General features: G+C 49.1%; 7 protein-coding genes across 7 annotated transcripts; 5 read left to right on the forward strand and 2 right to left on the reverse strand.

Annotated features, from left to right (window-relative positions):
- Positions 1-1603: 1603 nt before the first annotated feature.
- Positions 1604-3016, forward strand: ABOM_008225 (phosphatidylinositol-3,5-bisphosphate binding protein HSV2; the record flags this gene model as incomplete). The annotated part of the gene is made up of 5 exons (XM_022535354.1): positions 1604-1712; positions 1786-1824; positions 1908-2005; positions 2075-2431; positions 2486-3016. 5 exons carry the CDS (start codon positions 1604-1606, stop codon positions 3014-3016), a joined length of 1134 nt encoding a protein of 377 aa, XP_022386824.1.
- A 377-nt stretch (positions 3017-3393) lies between these two features.
- Positions 3394-4347, reverse strand: ABOM_008226 (uncharacterized protein; the record flags this gene model as incomplete). The annotated part of the gene is made up of 2 exons (XM_022535355.1): positions 3394-4213; positions 4292-4347. 2 exons carry the CDS (start codon positions 4345-4347, stop codon positions 3394-3396), a joined length of 876 nt encoding a protein of 291 aa, XP_022386823.1.
- Positions 4348-4909: 562 nt separating this feature from the next.
- Positions 4910-6908, forward strand: ABOM_008227 (dynein family protein; the record flags this gene model as incomplete). The annotated part of the gene is made up of 5 exons (XM_022535356.1): positions 4910-5300; positions 5375-5757; positions 5838-5931; positions 5996-6627; positions 6696-6908. 5 exons carry the CDS (start codon positions 4910-4912, stop codon positions 6906-6908), a joined length of 1713 nt encoding a protein of 570 aa, XP_022386822.1.
- A 1966-nt stretch (positions 6909-8874) lies between these two features.
- On the forward strand, positions 8875-10962 carry ABOM_008228 (uncharacterized protein; the record flags this gene model as incomplete). The annotated part of the gene is made up of 3 exons (XM_022535357.1): positions 8875-8964; positions 9043-9207; positions 9304-10962. The coding sequence occupies 3 exons, from the start codon at positions 8875-8877 to the stop codon at positions 10960-10962; spliced, it is 1914 nt and encodes a 637-aa protein (XP_022386843.1).
- Positions 10963-13134: 2172 nt separating this feature from the next.
- On the reverse strand, positions 13135-14885 carry ABOM_008229 (spermidine synthase; the record flags this gene model as incomplete). The annotated part of the gene is made up of 3 exons (XM_022535358.1): positions 13135-13530; positions 13580-13886; positions 13936-14885. 3 exons carry the CDS (start codon positions 14883-14885, stop codon positions 13135-13137), a joined length of 1653 nt encoding a protein of 550 aa, XP_022386842.1.
- Positions 14886-15440: 555 nt separating this feature from the next.
- On the forward strand, positions 15441-16133 carry ABOM_008230 (uncharacterized protein; the record flags this gene model as incomplete). The annotated part of the gene is made up of 2 exons (XM_022535359.1): positions 15441-15585; positions 15679-16133. 2 exons carry the CDS (start codon positions 15441-15443, stop codon positions 16131-16133), a joined length of 600 nt encoding a protein of 199 aa, XP_022386812.1.
- A 1320-nt stretch (positions 16134-17453) lies between these two features.
- Positions 17454-18528, forward strand: ABOM_008231 (putative serine/threonine protein kinase; the record flags this gene model as incomplete). The annotated part of the gene is made up of 2 exons (XM_022535360.1): positions 17454-18150; positions 18212-18528. The coding sequence occupies 2 exons, from the start codon at positions 17454-17456 to the stop codon at positions 18526-18528; spliced, it is 1014 nt and encodes a 337-aa protein (XP_022386854.1).
- Between the last annotated feature and the right edge of the window lie 1233 nt (positions 18529-19761).

A 19761-nucleotide genomic window follows, 5' to 3' on the forward strand; every position in this document is an offset into this window, starting at 1 on the left:
TTAGCTCCGCTACAGTAAGGCACTCAGGCTGTTCAGGGCAGGGTATGGTACGGGGTATTCTACATACACTGTATCACCGATACGGAAACGACTGACGGGAGCGTTACCCCCCCTTTTCCTTTTATAACCTCCTCCAGGCCAATCACATCTACCGCTTGCTTCTCCAGGTTGGAACTTCACTCATGAAAGGAACCGGTACGGTACTGTCAGGTACCATCGACAGGGAGAGTCTGGTACCTGGCTTCTTCCCAGTTCACCCAATAATTTACCTGTCCGATATGGACATGAGGATCATCAATTATTGCTCTCTATTGAGAATCGCAATTGTGACAGATGAGGATACCTAGTAGCTTGCTAAACTTAGCATGGGGTCAAGACCCATCTCACTCTCAAGTATCTTTTCTCTTCTTTTTCTTTTCACAATAGCCCTGTGCCTGATAGAAATCATACCTTATTTGCTTGATCCGACCATCTCCCCCGGTCTATGGCCTTTTCAGGGGTTGTGGACGTCCAATGGAAGACGCCGTGGGTCATTGCGGGCCGCTCAGATGGTACTGAAAACGCATAGTACAATACACAGTACACTGGTCGTTAGCCACCCTAGGCAGGAAGCTTGTATATGGACTACACACATGATCCATAGATCTCTAAAAACAAATAAGCATTCTTTTTCTATTCTAGGTGATCCTAGAGAATGATCTCGCTGGCGCTAGCTACGGCCGTCATTCTTGTATTTTCCTCAATATTTAGAGAGTATCTCGGGTCTTTTTCCGTTAGGGCAACAGTAACTTTTCAGCCTCACTCGTTCTCTAGCGGAGAGTGCTGGTGATCGAGATTGGCACTACATGGTTATACTACTGGGAGCATGATAACTGATGGTCATCAGCTTGAGCTTCTAGCAGGCGTGCCTGTGGTAATCCAAAAAAAAAAATAGTCATATTGGTCAAGAGTGCTAGAGATGCCCCACGTCCATAGCACGACTGCTAACCAGTTGGTAACCACCTAGTCATTCCTTCCACGCTGCCGTTGAAAATACAATCTTGAAGGAAAATGCGGATGTATATACAACTCCGGAGATGACGTTCAAATATAGACAGAGAAAAGTAGCCCAGATATTGCCATGATAAGTTAGGATGTAACCTAAAATCAATCTTAGCCGGAAGAGGCAACGTCCCATTCATGCAGTGAGGCACGGTCATGGTCCGTGGAGGATTCGGTCTGAGACGTAGAAAGAAAGCGCAAAGATTGGAGCGAGGAAAAGAAAACGATCAGGGCGGGATTTGAACTCATGGTGGTGGGAACAAGCCACTCTTACTAGTACTAGTAGTGACGTGAACCTAGACCTGGCCATCGACCCATTGGCTGTTTGTTTCATCATACCAACTCTATACCTAATCCGGGGGACCAACTCATCTTGCCTACGCCAGCGAATACCTTCCTCAGCTGAGCATCAACGCTCGTGGTTAGTAATCCAGTTGGTGACCGCCGCTATTTAGAGGCGATAAAGCAACCTGAATGCGCTCAAGATCTACTTGGATACTTTCCGTTGTAACATCGGATTCAGTCTCCCGGATCGATAATCCTTCGTTCTACATAGAGCATCATGAATACCCGTCAAGTTATTGATGAATCTGTGGGGCCCTTCTCCCTTTCCGCGACCTTTAATAATGACAACAGCTGTTTTGCTGTTGGCCTTGATACAGGATTTTGTGGTATGTCTTCTAACTACGTGTCGGGATTACCTTGTGGGAATAACCAAGCTGAGAACAGAATGACCTGTGGTAGTCTTTAATGCCGACCCTTGTGAGCTGAAGGTATCAAGAGGTATGCAAGCTCCGTTGGCCTTCATACTACCTAGTCCGGTCCGTGTAGTCCCTTCCACGCCGCTAACTGCATGCACCCTGTAGACTTTAATGCAGGCATCGGTGTCGCGGTAATGCTAGGACAGACCAACTACTTAGCCATCGTCGGTGGGGGAAGGCAACCTAAGTTTCCCCAAAACAAGGTAGGTACACTACCACGAATCTAGCACTTCAACACTCGGTTTTGGTGTACTCATGGAGCATATACATAGCTGGCTATCTGGGATGATGCGAAACAGAAAGCGGTCATCACCCTAGAATTCCGCACATCTGTGCTGGGTGTCCGTTTGTCAAAGTCGCGAATTGTCATCGCTTTGCTGAACAGCATCCACATCTTCGCATTCTCAACCCCCCCGCAAAAACTGTCTGTCTTTGAAACAACAGATAATCCGATGGGCCTAGCCTGCTTGGGGCAGAAGCTACTTGCTTTCCCTGGACGATCTCCCGGGCAGGTTCAATTAGTTGAGCTAGAGACAGGGAACGTCAGCATCATACCTGCACACAGCTCACCATTACGTGCTATGGCGCTGAGCCCGGATGGAGAGGTATTGGCAACAGCGAGTGAAATGGTATCATCCACGAAACCCTCTACTCTAAAATGTATCTATCACTGACTACATTAGGGGACTCTGGTGCGGGTATTCTCCACCAGCAATTGCACGAAAATGGCTGAACTACGGCGGGGGGTCGATCAGGCAGTGATATTCTCGCTTGCTATTTCGCCTTCGAACAACTTATTAGCCGTAACATCGGACAAGTCTACTTTACATGTCTTTGATCTTCCTCACCCACTAAATCATTCGCATCGCAACCCACTGGCATCCCAACCATCGGAAGAAGGAACGAACCAGAAATGGGGCATCCTAGGGAAAATCCCCCTGCTTCCCAGAGTTTTCTCTGATGTTTACTCTTTTGCAAGTGCTCCTTTTGAGATTGGTGACGAATCGGCACCAGGTTCTCATTATGTGCCACCTCTTGGGACCTCATTTGGGAGACCTCTTAAAGGTGTGGTAGGATGGCCCGATGACCAAACAATTCTCGTTCTTGGATCAGGCAGGGATGGACGCTGGGAGAAGTTCGTCCTTCGTGAAGGCGGCGATGGAAAGCGCTACTGTATGAGGGAAGGCTGGAAGAGATATTTAGGAGGCGGCTGAGGTAGGGTTCTCCGCAACAAGATGCGGGAAAGAGGTCTAGCATTAAGAGTACTAATTATACGCATCTTTCTGGGGCAATGGTACTCAATCCTGCTACAAGCAAATGACCTTTGTTTGGCAAATGCTTGATGTCGACGTCGCAGCATGAGACCTGACAGGCTCTTTTCTGCATATAACAGATACTGGACGTCAGAGCGTCTACTTCAGTTGGTGGTTGTCATCCCACGCTTTGGCTGATCCGTGCATTCTTTCATCGTTAAGATGATGAGCATCTGGCTCCGAGCTGGCGGGCTCATCAAGTGCGCCCCAGTGACCATGTAGAGATTATGACCAAATCTGTTACCCTTTCATATAAATCAGTGCCACATATTAGAGATTTATCTGTGTCGGTCCTCCCTATCTCGATTCCGCTGTGGTTCTGGTGATCGTGATCCTACCGGTGTCCTATCTCTGTAGGTTCTCTCCTTCCTTGGTGGTGATCTGTTCCTATAGGATCGCTCTTCTCTCGAGCGTGACCGTCGATGTCGAGTACTCCTCTCCCGAGAACGGGAGCGGTCCTCATCATGTCGGCGACGATGGTGGCGGCGACGATGATGGCAACTCGATCTCTCCCTACTAGATTCTCGTCTGCGGGATGATTTTTCTCGGCTAAGTTTCTCTAGCGCTCGTGCGACTTCCTCCTTCTTCTCCTGTATGAGATACTCCTTCATCGGGTCCTCTTCATCGTGGTTCACCATTAATTCCTCAAGCTCCTTCTCTTCCTTCAGTAGAGGTCGTCTTCCCGGCTCATCTTCGTCAGTTCTTCTCTTTCTCCGCCTGCGTCGCTCATCATCTGTATCTCCATCACCTGCACTCTTAGCGACTGTGTCGCCCATCAGTTTTGCGACATTATCCCCCTCCTCTTCATCATCTCTTCTCTTATATCTCACGTGGTCCACGCGCAACACTCTTCCCAGAACTGTGGATCCACCTAAGTTATCAACAGCAAGGTCTGTACTGCGCTGGTCTTCATATTTTAGAAATGCAAATCCTCGGCTCTTCCCGGTTTCCTTATCGCGCACAAGGTTCACGTGGACTGGCTCGCCATACTGCGAGAAGATTGTCACAATGTCACCCTCAGAGAGGTCGTACGGCAGACCACCAATGTAGATGTATGCTGTGTCTCGGTAATCGGCGTGCCAGGACGCTTCAGGTGGGCTGTATCAGACAACGAGTGTTAGCCGGAAATCCTTTTGGGGGGGCCGGATTCCAATCAAGAGCAAAAGTACCACGCACATTGCATTTTCAAGTTCACGCTTGTTGAGCGACTGGATCTGACGGATAGCGTTCATTATTACAACGCGGCTTCCGAGTGGATAAGCGAGATAACCGTATAGCACGCTTTCGGAAGGATAGTTGATCTGTATCCAACTGAACGTGCTGGGGTAGATCTTTTTGGCGCAAAGGATAGATAGCTTACTACGGTTCGGAGAACGAGACTAAGCTGCAAAGAGGTCAATCACGGGCGGCCTCCGCGGGAGGTCCCACCCGCAAGAACGGCGACACTTGCAACTATTGTTTACAACGAAATAACTTGTAATTTCCCCCTCTACGGAACAACTCCTCCTCGCGACACCCTTGGAAACTTCAACATTCTCATAGACGGCTACTGGATATATTGAAGACTTCCCTTAACGGGAAAATATCTTGTCTACGGTTCTGTCTGAACAGCTCACAGAGTATACCGACTCCAGATCCATATCCCCTGACACTGTTCCGACCGCTGTTCCATTATTTCACCGACCTCGAGAGTTCGCAGTCCACGCGTTAAATTCGTCGGAATATTGACAGGACTGTCTGGCGACCGCTTGGGATGGTCCGCGCCGGCTAAATACAGTCGAAACTGGACAGACAATGTTCACCTCAAGTCATAATCCCGGGCCCAGGCTCGGGTCGGGAAACAACAGTCGACCCTCGAGCAAGGATGGCCCGAAGAAGAATATCTGGTCTTCTATGTTAGATAGCGTCGCCAACGGAAAGCGCCTGCCGGAAAAGAATCTTCTCATCCTAGGTATACAGCCTCTACTTCCCCGGCTGGGACAAAATGGCCGTGTCGCTAATCAGGTATATTCCTTTTTTTCAGGAGGTACTCCCGAGAGCCAAAGAGAGTTTCTAGACACACTGTCAGCGGACACATCGGACCCCAGCTTATCAAACGACCGGCGGAAAGGAAGGGTACCCCCGGTTGCCAATCAGTTCGCTTTGGGATACACATACCAAGATGTTCTGGATGCTGACCAAGAAGGTAAATACGGTCTTACTTTACACACCTTCAAGGGCATTCGCGCTTTTGGATTGGGCTAATATGTAGTCTAAAAGATACTTTGGCGCGTGTCTCTGCCTATCTCCTTTCCGAACCCTCCCTCTCTTTTGCGCCCCTCCTCAAACCGCTTTTGACCGCCCAATCTGTCCCGGAGACGCTGGTCGTGATCCTGCTAGACTGGTCGGACCCTTGGACATGGGTCCGGCGACTAAGGGAATGGGTCCGCCTCTTGCGACACGTGCTCATTTCTCTAGATGACGAGACAAAAATTATGATGGAAGAAACTATGACAGAGTGGAGAGATCGAAAGAGGGGAATAGACCCCGGCTCAACGGGGGCACAAGGATTGACCAGCTCGGGTGGCCCGGTGACGATACCTTTAGGGCCCGGCGAATGGGATGAGGGGCTAGGAATTCCTATGTGTGTGGTCTGTCAGGGAGTATGTCGTGCCCGAAACACCATTCATGCGAAACAGCACCATTTGAGGAGATAATTTATTAACGATGTCAAATGTTGCAGGCTGATAAGATCGAGAAGTTGGAGAAGGATCATGGCTGGCACGAGGAGGAATTCGACTTCATTCTCCAGTTCATGAGAACAATTCTTCTTAAACGTGAGTTTCTTTGTGGGCCTATCGTCCCTCCTATAGTCTCGAGCGGCTCTCTGATTGCTAACAGATGGCGCATCACTTATCTATACGACACCTTTTCTGGCCAACTCGCTGCAGAGCTTGTTACATTCGTCGCTCGGTATACACTCGCTCCTGAAGAGACAGTCCCTAAAGCACAACGTGATCGATCGCGATAAGATCCTAGTACCTTCAAACTGGGACTCGTGGGGAAAAATTCGAATTATCAGGGAAGGTTTTGATATGGAAGGAGTCTCAACAGCATGGTCGATTGAAATTCAGGATCCGCCAGAACCGCTCTCGGGCTCGCCCGTGGATGGTGATAGGCCTCAAGGCGAAGATGCAGCCGGCCTGGATGATGGAACAAGCGCCGTGGCTATCTTCGAACAGACGATCAAAGACCCCAAACTAGACGCATCCATGACGCATCCTGGCAGCCAACATAGCAGAAACAAGGTTGAGGTCGACACATCCGACATGCAAAGCTTCCTCACGAAGCAGTTGGACGTTCTAGAACAGTTAAAACTTGAAGATGAGAAGGATCGCACAGCTAAACCAGTGCCCCAGCTTGAGATGTCACCGCTGGATGATAATGGCCGAGTAAATGAACACATCGGGCCTGTCCAATTCAATATGGGAGGAATTCAGGTGGATGCTGATGATATGCTTAGGAAGCTTAAGGTGAGTGACGACTCCAGCGGCCACTTGTGTTGTTCGAAGCCGTGTCGTTAACCATCTGATTAATTTAGGAGAGGGAGGCCAATCGATCCCAGAGAAAGGATACCCTTTCAGCACCCTCTGGCGAGAAATCGCACAATCAAGCACTAGCAAACTTCTTTGCGGGCTTGGTCAAGAAGCCTGGCGGAAGCTCGCGGGAGTCCGTCGGCATAGTCTCCTGCCTTTCGACTGGTGTTTTTTGGATTGTACTTTTATTTGCCCTCGCACACCGTACATACTCCTGATATCGAGGATATCGGCTTAGCGACACTCATTGTCATTGTTTTTTCATACCGGAATGGCTTTAGGCTGGGTTAGGAGTCGGAGAGACGGCGGCGGATTCCCCTTAAGACTACTATTTCTCTTGATCCCCTGTGGACTATCTGTATTTCAATTGGACGATATATCCTCTGCAGCTACAAACCCATAATGGGAATTACTCGATCTTCTTGACCAAACGGATTTGTTCCAATCTTTGCCCGGGTTAGGTGTAGGATATAACCATCATGTATCGGCATTAGGCATTGCGGCAGTGTCCATGGCAATCGACTGTTGCAATAGCAGCTGGGATGATCCCTGCTTCAGTGTCACTGTAGTATGCTGAGTGTATCGAGTCTGCGAAATTCTTTCATTGATTGTACCAACACCTAATACACACAGACCGACTGTGTACTGCGAGCATCTGGGTTCCCTATGTATGATATCCACTCTCCGCGTTGTATGTACTTGACATCAAGCGAGGGCCATAAAAAAAAAAGGTCAGGTCCAATAGCCTATAAAAGTTTTCTATAGATATCTTGACACTAAGCAGTAAAAAGAGATGGGCAAAAAGAGATGGAGATGCGGGGAATTGAACCCCGGACCTTTCACATGCTAAGCGAACATTATACCACTAAACCACATCCCCAATTGGTTGAAAGATTACTTTTTTAAATGATATATAAGCCGCAATTATATTCGACAAGTCAGCGTACAGTTCACGGAGGTTGCAATCACCCTTTGATCACGTGGTTGTTGAGGTAATTCAAAAAGCAGGGCAGGCCATCTCACTTTATAAATTCAACTTGGTGGAGCTGTATTCTAATTTATTGTTTCAAAAAGTACTTCATAGGCACTTATTTAATACTGAATAGTTACAAGACTTTTAATGGACAAAGCGGTATTGTAATGTATAAAGAATACTTCCATAACTGAAAAAATAATTTCGTTTGTCAATCACATGATTCGGCAACGCTGCCTGATAAGGCATCTTCTGTCACGCCACCCTAACAAAATGGGTCCAGCTTAACGGTTAACCTAAAACCACGTGGTTTGGCTCCAATATTCCAGTTAGCAACAACCTGCTCGCTCATACGAGATAGTACAAGATGTCGGAGGCATAGCCCTTGTATTGTCGTGTTTATCTTATAAGAGCCCGGGGATGAAATAAAAACAGTCTTGGCATAGTTATCACAACTCCACAAGGTACAGCTTGGGAAACAGCGATCGCCATGGAGTTCCTGGCGGTTTCAACCCTTCGGGAGAACATGGGACTTGCTTTATAGTTCCTCCAGTAAAACACCGACATACTCCGTACTGTACTAAGTTTCGACTGTGTATAACTTGTTCAATCTGCAGGTACACGTCTCCAAGAGTCCCAAGACCACGGCGGAAGAATAAGACCGAGGGGACCTGAAACATGACGCGGTGGATTTTACTCCGAGAGCCGGGTGGATGGACAATCTTTACGTATACCAGGCTAATGCCGAGAAGCCACCGACCCACCAGGCGTTACAGCTTAACAACTCACAGCTCGCAGGGCTGCGGCGCATCCTCACGAAGCGAACGACTATGACCAACAGGGATTCAAGGCGGGCCGGTGCCGTTTCATTGCACCGTTCATGGAGGTGCAACGCCCACTAGATTTATACTAAGTCCTTCCAGGTTCAACGTAATCCTTGCCCACTTGATCAACTTATTTCCCACCCTCCCCTGTACATAGAGAGAGAGAGAGAGAGAGAGAGAGAGAGCCTGGGTGCTGGACTCCCTGCTTGTCACCAAAAATTCATGAAGCAGCTGATCTTGAATTTCTTTCTACCTACACATTCTTTTATTTGATTTTACCTGGTTATCATCCATTCTTTCCTACTTCATGCGGCTTTCTTTTGTCTTTTCCTACAGGCCAGACCTCCCTTTCTATCATCTGTCTACTAGTTCCCTACCCATGAGAGGATGATTTTCCCCATTGTTGCACTGCTCCAATTGGCGCTTACGGCATTTGCACAATCTAGCGCCGATGACGACTTAATGTCCTTTGTGACGGTAAGCTAAAAAGTGATCTCCAAGGCCAGCACGATATTGGCAAGATCCGGTGCTAAAAACAAGGGGAACCCCGTCTAGCTCCCGGGTGTCAGGGCGTTAAAATATGAAGTGTACTACAAAGATCGCGATCGCGTCAGCCCGGGCTACTGGTTCGTCGCGCCTTATGGAAACATCGCCCCGGAACCACCGTCGCAAAAATACCAGCCATACCAGATCGGACCCTATATTTATGATGGCGATGGGGTATGTCTCACTTGATAAATCCCAACGTCCCACACCCCGCAATCCGCCAAAAAAAAAAAAAAAAAAAAAAAGACTAACCGATTCCCTGCACTATAGATGCTCATCTGGGCTGGCTCGCCCATGTTTGATAACCGCAACATCTTCGACTTCAAGGTAGTCCATAGCATTGGTGACAAACCACACCTCTCGTTGGTCTGGCAAATCGCCTACGATCACTCGGATAATGGATATGGCGTCGTACTAGACAATGCTTATGACATCAAAAAGAAAGTTCCTATGCCGGATGAGTACGGTGCCTTTGATATACACGAGTTCAATATCCTCGACGATGGCAAAACGGCTATGGCCATCACTTACCGAGAACATGAAATCGCCTTGGACACACTGGACCGCCCTGGCGAACATACGCATATTTTGTCGGGCGGGTTTGTCCAGATCGATTTGAGCTCGGAAAAGATCAATTATGTTTGGGATGGCGTCGACAAAGTTGCCCTGAGTGAATCGGTCACTGTCAACAAGGAGACCCCTCCCGTGGGGCCACCAGGATGGGATTATGTCCACATTAACTCAATTGACAAGAACGATGATGGCGACTACATTATCTCCTACCGGTTTACCAACACGATTTACATGGTTTCCGGCAGGGATGGGAATATTATGTGGCGGCTGGGCGGGCAGTACACTGATTTTGAACAAGACTTCACATTCTCCAAGCAGCACGATGCAAAATTCATTGAGTCTAATGGGACGCACCATGTGATTTCGCTCCTGAATAATGCCTCTGATGAATTCAGCAATGACGAGGATGTATCATCAGCTCTTTTCATCGAGCTAGATACCAGCACATCCCCCAAGACTGCGAGAGTTATCCGACGCCATAACCGCCCCGATGGTGGTCTCACGCGACTCCGTGGCAATACTCAGCTGCTCCCAAACAATAACGTGTTTGTTGGATGGAGTGAAAGGGGCTATATTTCTGAGTTCTCACCCGAAGGGGACACTTTGCTGAATGCAAACTTTGCTTCCTCGCGCTACTCGACCTATCGTGCATACAAGTTTGAGTTCACCGGCCGCCCCAGTGCACCTCCTGACCTGGTCTCCTCTGTGTGGGGCACGGATCAGACAGACCTCTCGACGACTTTCTATGTCAGTTGGAATGGTGCCACCGATATCGCTGGGTGGAACTTCTACGCGCGGGCTGCGAAGAATGGCCACCCTATCCTTGTTGGGAACGCCACCAAGACTGATTTTGAGACGATGTTCATCGCCCGCGGATACCTGGACTGGGTGACCGCGGAAGCGGTTGATCACGAAGGCCGAGTCCTGGGCACTTCTCGGGTCCAGAGGAGCAAAATCCCCGATAACTGGGGTGCGGCTGGATTCAAGGGCGATCTCAAAACCCTTAAACCAGATGACCCCAAGGCCCCCAAATCGAACGCTAATAAGCAAACAATTGCTGACGAAGAGGCCGATAACTTAAAAAACAACAACAACAACAACAACAACAACAACAACATGCAATTCCCGCACCCGGCTGATGCAGATGTGAGGCAGATTGCCCAGCTGGTGCATGAAACGTACGATCTCGTTCGAAATGTCAGTGGGATTTTCGTCCTTATCGTACTTTGCGGTATAGTGAGTGGTATCGCGGCCAGTATCTATCTTTTGATCCGCCGTCGGAGAACACGGTCTTACAAACATGTCCCATCGGATGACGTTCCAGATGAGGAGATCCGCCTCCATTCAGTTGAGTGATCTGCTGGCTGCTGTGTTTTGTCTTTATCCAAAGTCTCTGTTTTAGGCGGCTTATCTGTATTATACCCTTAGATACCTATATACATACGCATATCATTCAAATAGGATATACATTTAATGATGACACTTCCCGAATCTGGCAGCTAGGCTATCACACTGCCCTACCTAGACCTGCAAACGCGCCCTACACCTACTACTACCTACCTTCCTCCTTGTGGATAGAGTAGCCGTATAGGTCACTTGACGTGGCAAGCCCCAATGCCAAGACAACCAGATATCACATCTTGATGTATACGCAGGGGCAAGCCCATGCCGGCATTCACGGTGTTGGATCCAAACATATCTTCTTTGAAAACAACTGTTGGTGGTACTAGATATATGGCAAGAGTGGGGTTGCCAGGTAGCTGGCATGTTGGTTATTCAAGGTAGTAGTGAATCGAGTTGTAGATATGGACGGACAGTATGGATCTAGTTCATTGGAAGTTTGACGTTCGAACGGGGCTGTCTACGAACCTTCTACGATGTGAGCAGGACACATTAAACAATGTTGCGACTTCGAGACAACTCGTAGATGTCTAAACCGTGTAAAAAGGTAAAGAAAATATGAAGGGCAAAAAAGATGGAGATGCGGGGAATTGAACCCCGGACCTTTCACATGCTAAGCGAACATTATACCACTAAACCACATCCCCAATTGGTTGAAATACCAGAGCAATATAATGCACTATTAGCCTAGGGTATGCCTTGGCCAACCTATGCCCTATGTAGCTTAGAGCGACCTCTTCCTATAGGTACATGCATCCTATAGTTATTCAGTATGAGTAGGGTTACGACTGTATGTATTACGCTACATGCCAAATAACTCCGGGGATTCATGGAAAGAAAGGCCATCTGGCGCACCAAAGTGTCTCAGCCAGTTCGATTGGGTTAGAATAAGAACCATTAACATCCATGGCTTTTGTTGGCAGATCTGTTCCACTATCTTGGCTTTCGGACACGTGGGATCGCTTGTTCCTCGGGTCAGCTCCTTAAATCCCATGGCGCTACGTGGTGTGCTCCCCGTCTGTAACTCCTAGATTTAGTATGGGCGTCGAGCCTTTCTGTATTACGGGGTTTATTGTGGACGTCTACATCCGTGCTACGGGTTGTGTTGGGAGGAGACCAACCATACAGTAAGGTGGGAGTAACGCTTTACAGTGTATCCGTTCTGGTCGAGACAGGCTGTGATATTATTTGTTTTGTATGGATTCGGTCGCTAGTTTCCCTTTCTGTCTGTAGTTCTGTTGGCTCGATCTCTTGTGTTGGGGTTGGGTTAGGGTTGAGGATGGAGACTATCTGTGAATTAGCGATTGCTACTTTCATTGCTGGGTGCGTGATGTGGCTCGCTTACAAACTGGGATATGGACGGCAGCTGGTGGCCCTTGTGTGCTAGAGTGATGCACTGTATTTCTGTGGTTGTGTGGCCCGGGTGTGTGGTGCTATCGTCTGTTGAGGATCCCAGAGATATATATCCCAAGGGAAGTAAATCCACCGCACACATGGTTATACTGAATTGACGTACAACCAACGACTACACAAGGGAGAGTCAGCGGTAGTCTCATGCCATATTCTCGACAACGGGTGAATTATATGCCGGTATACCTCACTTATGCAACAGGAGAAACCACAATTAGCCACGAAGATATGACCGGCTTCACAGCCAATGACTCAACGTTAGGTATGGATTATATGCATGAAGAATAGTATTTGCTTATGTAGCACTTTTGAGACCCCTCTTACATCGAATTGGGGATGTGGTTTAGTGGTATAATGTTCGCTTAGCATGTGAAAGGTCCGGGGTTCAATTCCCCGCATCTCCATATCTTTTTGCATTTTGTTTATACTCCCTGATTGATACTTTTTCTCTGTCGTTAGTTATTATTTGTTTAGAATTCGATTCATGCCTGCTTACCTGTCTCCCATGCGTGCCGAACCACCAAGGAGCGAGCCAATACACCGCCGTGTATACCTTTACCAATGTCGCGCGATACATAGTTTACATACTCTAGCTGACAAACAAAACAAATAGCATTTCAATTATCCTATCCAAAAAGCCGTGAAAAGGTAGAACCAGGCCCACACTGGGCAGTTGATACTATACAGTAAAGTTATATATGATATAAAGCAGAAACTCTACCAATTCTCCCACACAGCATCTGGCAGAACCTTCCTCATGATACCCCAGTGCTCCAGAGCACCCTGGTCCTGCCACCTATAAAGCTTACCGGTGTCCTTGGCCCTCAGGACACGCTGTCCACCGGTGACGGTGGTGAAAATAGCCGGATCAATCTCATGCTTGGGCACAAGGTATGTCTCACGGAACTTGCTGTCCAGGAAGTCGGCAGGGACAGGATCCCTGAAACGAAGAGGAGTAGCAGAGTCCTTCTTACAGAAAATGACCATGTTCGTGAAATCTCCGTTGCCCTCTTCGCCTGAGTCTTCACGGAAAAACCGGCAAGACGGGAAGACGGCTTGGATGGTACGGACGGTGAGGGCGGCCGGGTAAAGGGACAGGTCACCAGCGTAGTTCTGTCCAGGGTTAGTGTAAGCTGGAAGGGTTAATTAAGCATGAACTTACCATTGCGATGATACCGTCTTCCTTAAGGAGAGAGTTAAGACCTCCGAGGAACTCAATGGAGAAGAGCTCAATTGGTTCTGCGCCGCCAGTGAACACGTCGTGGACGATGTAGTCATATTGGGTGGGCTTGGGAGATTTCAAAGCGCGGTCAACGAACAGTGTGGCGTCTTCGATGGCTGCAATGTGGTTAGATGGGAGGTGGAAGTATTTGCTGGCGAACTTGTGGACGACAGGGTCAATCTCGACAATGGTGGTCTCGATCCCGTGAGTGATGAGTGCAGCAGGTGTAGTACCGACTCCAAGTCCACTGAGATACAGTTAGCTTGAGGAAGTAGGAGTGTTTAGTTTTGACTCACATGACCAGTGCCTTGCTGTCTGCGTCTACTCGGTGAGCTCCGTGGTCCGTTTCCGCCAGCCGGACGGCCTCGAGCAAAGAGAAAACTGCATAAATCGGGTCCTGAACCTTGGGGTTGTAGTTGCGATAGGTCTTGGTCCACTGGCCTCCAAGGAGGCTATGGTCACATCGCATCACCCGGAAGCCATCCTCAAGACTATCCAAAACCGATATATAACCGGTTGAGGACTCCTGCCGGTCCACTAGTGCAAATCCCTCCTCATTAAGCGTGGATCTGAGCCCCGATGTTGTGATTCCCAAAGGCAGGTGCACATTAGAGGTGAGTGTGAAGAGGATGGAGGGAATGGCCAAGAGGAGCCACTTAGATGGAATGACGGTAGAGCACAAGATTGCCACGAAGAACTGAAGGCCTGTGCTTGAGAAAAGCCAGAATGAACCGATAAACCTCGCAATGAAGGATTTCGCAAGCTTCTCTGCGAAAGTATAAACGACATACGAGCTAATGAGGGGGACATGCTCTTTGGCAATATCACCATAGCGTTCAAGGTTGAGGCCAGCTTGCACCAATTTGGCGGCACAGGCAACGGAGAGCAAAACAAAAGGATAGAAGGCAACCACCTCAGTGATCACGGCACCGGTAGGGTTCCCAAAGGAGGAGCTCTGCTGGAGCAAAAAGTACTGGATGGTGGGGTACCAGAATGCGACGACTGGGAGTAGATACACAGCCCGGCGGTTGGTCAACTGCTGAATAACATCCTTGAGAAACCACCCGATCGCAGCAGTAATGGCAACCCCATAGCCGTGGAAGATATGCGACGGAGCAGAGCCGTACACCGGAGCCAGGGTCAGCACAAACACAGGCGACGAGAAAGCGGCGAGGGCCAACAATGCCGCGCCTCGCCACAGTCTTCTCGAGTTGACCTGCTGAATAATTTCTTCCAAAGACGACATGGCGCCGGACCTCCACAGACTACTACTTCTGGCTTGGAATCTGCGCAGAAACGTTGTGTGCTTGGTCTGGGGAGGCTTCACTGAAAGCGTTGGTTAACTCGTAGGTTCAATGCATGTCAAGTCAGTGGGTAGGGTAGTAGTAGGGGAGAGGTGCGCGTAGGGGATGGCGTTGGTGAACGAGCCAAGCGCCACTCCCAACGCGCGATGTGAAACAAACAGGAGGTGGTTCTCACCTATCCTTTCTTCAGGTAGAAAGGCCAAAGTCCATACTCCGGCCCAGGCGAGCTGTTATTCGTTGATTGAAAGGCGACGGCGGAGATTTATATAATTATATTATTTATTTGACTCTTGGGCGAAATTTGCCGCAGTCCCTCCGGCCCAAAACAGTTTAGGCTGAATTTATGGAGCTCTGCATGATGGAAACCGCCACCGCTTGTCACTTTCAGTCCCCCTCGCCGACTTCATCATCCACTGCCTGCCTGCTCCCTTTGTGCTCCCTTTGTGCAATCAACCATACGATTCCCCGGTCGACCGCTGAATATGCCTTTTTTCCCAATGGGTACGGGGGTTCAAGCAGAGAATGACCCAAAGCCCACGTCCGGCTCAATGCCACTGTCCCCCGCGACGCTGGTCAAGAATCGTCGGAAACGCTATCTGGATACCCATCCGGAGTATTTCTCTGCTGATCTCGAGCTAGCCGGTCCGCTCGCTCTTTCCTTTCTTTTCCGCGACTGATCGCATTTGCTATCGCAGTCGGGAAAAGATGACCAAAGCTAACACTCTAGCGTTGTAGACCCGTTGCTGTACGATCGCTTGATCCGCCGATTCCAGACACCGGCGGAGCGAGAGGCTGAAGGGCGAGCCAAAGGGTTCTCGGGCATCCTTCAAGCGGACCTTTATCGTTCGGAGGCCAAGATGGATGCCCTGTCTCATCCGGATCCCAATGCAATGTTTAGCTATAGCCGTGGCCCGAACGGGGAAATCCTCGCGGAGGACAAAGATGAGATACCGACGAGCAAGGAAGAAGGTGAAAAGACCTGGCAATGGGAGATGACACTGCGATTTATAAGGGGCGAAGACCACGACTTCGACTATGCCACTGTTGATGAGAATGACGATTATGATGACTGGAACGAAGAGCAAGAGCGATATTTCGACGATGAAGAACCTGAATGGATCGTCGAAGGTACAAGTGGCGGTGACGTCAGATCGAGACTACAAGGAGAGACGGGTGTTCAAGACTTTTGAGAAGTCCCACGTAGTCGAGACGCACCATTCACTGATGCCTTTACGGTTGGCTCATTCTGATGCAAGCGATTGGCCGTGTCAGGCACACACACATTACCATCCCCGGTCAACGTTTTCAGACTGAGACAAAAGGAGCCATTGATGTTCTCGGGAACATACTGCTTACACCCCAGCATGAGACACGCCGAAGAGGATTCACGACCTGGCTAGCCTAGGGCTCATATCACAGCCTGGTATCCAAGAGCTGTGATATAGACTTCCGAGTCCCGCGTGTATAGCCTTCTCGAGCCTACCCATGCCACTACAGCACGTGAGATGCTTTCACAGGCTCTTACGAAGGCTCTGACCCAAAGAAACGCTATGGTTCGATTACGTTGCAACCCAGAAAATTCTCGCTGCAACCTAGACAATAAGTGTGAGGCGCGCTAAACTACAAGCCCACCGTTCTTGTCCCCTACTCGACTTGGATGTCTTGTCTAGTAGCCCCCTCTCCTCTTGTCGTACTCAGGAAGGTAAGGCAAGTTTTACAGTGTCAAGAGGTCTTCGGCATGCTTTTCACACGCCCTGTCGCCGTCCAGAGGTCTCTTGGAGAATTGGTATTGAAGGCGGATGGATGTACAGGCAGAGTAGCCTCCAAGTAATGCAGACGTCAGTAATTCAACCATCATAGTTACCCCATAGAGAACGTTTACTGGCTAGTTTTTCTTCTAAGCAAATTTCGACGCCGACACAAAGTATTCCGTAATTTACCGTATGACCTGCCATCCACTCGTTAAGGGAATTGATTGTATACTTCACCATGACTCTTCCTTCAACCCTAGGCTCTGCCCCCCCTTCTCTACACTACACTACTTATTTTTCTCGAGACCACTATGAGTACTGTTGTATTCGGGATTGGGCTGCGTAGAGCACCAACAAAATCTACTCCTTCAGTATTTTAATTTTCCCCCTGACGCCAACCATGGTTTGCTATGAAATCTGGGGAGATCGTGGGGTTATGGAGATGACTCCATATGGTCAATCCATGGGACCCTATCTATATAGTCATTCAGTACAGTAGTCGCAAACTATGAGATAATTCTTCGCCGGGCACTCAGTACGATAGCCTGGCCTGTCTGCACCATCTCCTGCATCTTCTCTACTACACTCATCTCGTTGTCTCCCTTTTGAACTACCAGCTAGCTCACTCATCAAACTTGCTTTATATATCACTTCTAACTTGGTATACGCGAGTATACCACAGTCTCCTCGAATATCAAGCAGCCGACGCTTGCTACTATCCCGAAACACCTCGAAATACCCCCATAAGTGCCCATACCAATGGCACAACTCAGCATCCAAGACAAAGTGGAAAAGCGACGCTGCTCAAGCAGCTCCACCAAAACCCGGTCACCGTCACCCGCGAAGACGGAAAAATACATAATTCAAAAGCTCCACAAGGAGTTTCAGTCGACAAATGACACCATCGGCAATGGTAACTTCGCCAAAGTCAAGATCGTGCATAGGAAAGAGCAGGGCACGCTGGTGAAGTATGCGGCCAAGTTCCTCAACAGGGAGGAAGGAGAGCTCGACTTGTTATATGCGGACCGGGCTCGCAGGGAGTTCAACATCGCCAGGGGCCTCCATCATCCGAATATCATCGAGGTTATCAGCCTCTGCAAATACAAGCGTCGCCTGGCTTTTGTTATGGAGTACTGTCCCCATGGCGATCTGTGTGACTTGATCCAAGGGAACACTCTTCGCCATGGGGACAAAAAGTGCCTCCTTAAACAAATGCTCAGGGGTGTTGCACACATGCATAGCCATGGTATCGCACACCACGATATTAAACCGGAGAACATGGTCCTGGCCGATGATAACGTCCTCAAGATTATCGACTTTGGGCTCTCCGAGGTCTTTGCTGACTTCCTCCCTCCCAACAGCCAAGGGGAGAGGGAACTTGGCCCGGTCCGCAGCTTCCCTACTCGTCTCCGCGGCACACCTGCCTACTTTCCACCAGAGGTACTTGACTGCAGCGGTATGTACCCACTCTTCCTTTGCAACGTACCGATATAATCCTCATACTGATTTCTTTATAGACTACTACGACGCCCGAGCCCTCGATGTGTGGAGCTGCGCCATAACCGCCTTCGCACTCTTCGTCGGCAGATTACCCTGGGAACTAGCCAACGACGATGACGAAGTCTACCAAGTCTTCCAAGGAAGCTGGCAGTACCTCCTCGAAGAATACCCCGAAGTACCTGTAACGGCAGACAACTTCCCACTTACACCTTTCGCCGCTGTATTTCGGGAGAAGGAGCTTGCGACCCTGCTTCTCCGGATGCTGCACCCGTTTCCGGAAAGGCGAATGACGATTTTCGAAGCGTTGGAGGATCCCTGGGTTCAGGCTATTTAGTGCTGCAGCCCCGAGTCCAACCTCTTGTCCACGATCCGGGGTGTCAAAGCTGGTGATTGTGGCATCCCCAAGATGCATGACCACCGTCCCCCGGAAGGACAAGCTGGTTCCCCAATCTGACTAGGGGTTGCAGCCGCGGAGGATATGGGTTGTGCTTGGAGCTTGGGAATTTGAGGATTATATAACGACATGATATGCTTCTTTTTCTTACGAAATGTTGGCATTGTTGGAAGATACCCCTTGGTCATTTGCATCGGCTTTTTATTTCTCTTTATACCGTTGAGGACGGCAGTAGCCGCCTCGTTATATATTTGGATGGGCATGGGACGCATTTCTTTGATACCAATTACTCTCTTATCATGTTATACTATATCATTCATGTATGTCAGAGGACGGATTATACCAGACCGCCTCATTGAACTATTTACTACTGCATCTCGATATCATATCGAGGTTCAGGCCCTAAGGTCGGGTGGTTGGGACGGGCCTGGGATACATACAATATACACCTTTATCCTGCACCTGGATTTGCTAGGACGATTGTAACGATCTTGTAGAGAGCTAGACATCTATAATGAAGATTCTGTCCATGAAGGTTGGGAGGTAATCTAGTAGCCCTCTTTCCGTCTTCTGGGTGGCGGTTCATCACGGGGCCAAGGGGAGCCCTCATTAAATCACTCAATATTCACGAAGGTTTTTATTTACAGACCTAAAGGCCATACCTTTGATTATATTAACGCCCCCACTACTACTAATAAGCCCCAGAATCCAGCAAGGCCAAAAAGGACGAGTAAACCAACCGGTCGAGGAAGAGAGTTAGGGCACGGATATTCATGCGCCCTAACTACTAAGTACTAGCAAAAGCCCGAAGTCCACCGACTGCAACAACCAAGTAACCAACACATCTTAGAAAGGAGGTAAAAGACCGACAAAACACATATACACTTCCCCTTCGTACATACTACCAGCCTTTTTTTGGGGGGGGTGGGGGGGAAATCGGACTTGCCTATATGTCCTGTACAGTGCGCGAATTGGGGAATCCGCCCCCCCGGATATGCCCACAACATGCAGAGCGCCGCACGCTATCTTGTTCAGGTCTGTCTTCCTCTCGATGGGGTACAGTGGTGGTTTCCCAGGGCCAGCAAGTATTCCCTAGGGGGAGGAGGGGGTAACTATACCACGGTTGACCGGGGGGAATGGCCTTCAAAAGCTTGAAGTAACAAGGGTGGAAGG

The sequence above is a fragment of the Aspergillus bombycis genome (genome assembly GCF_001792695.1).
Source record: "Aspergillus bombycis strain NRRL26010 chromosome Unknown contig00076, whole genome shotgun sequence".
Lineage (NCBI taxonomy): Eukaryota > Fungi > Ascomycota > Eurotiomycetes > Eurotiales > Aspergillaceae > Aspergillus > Aspergillus bombycis.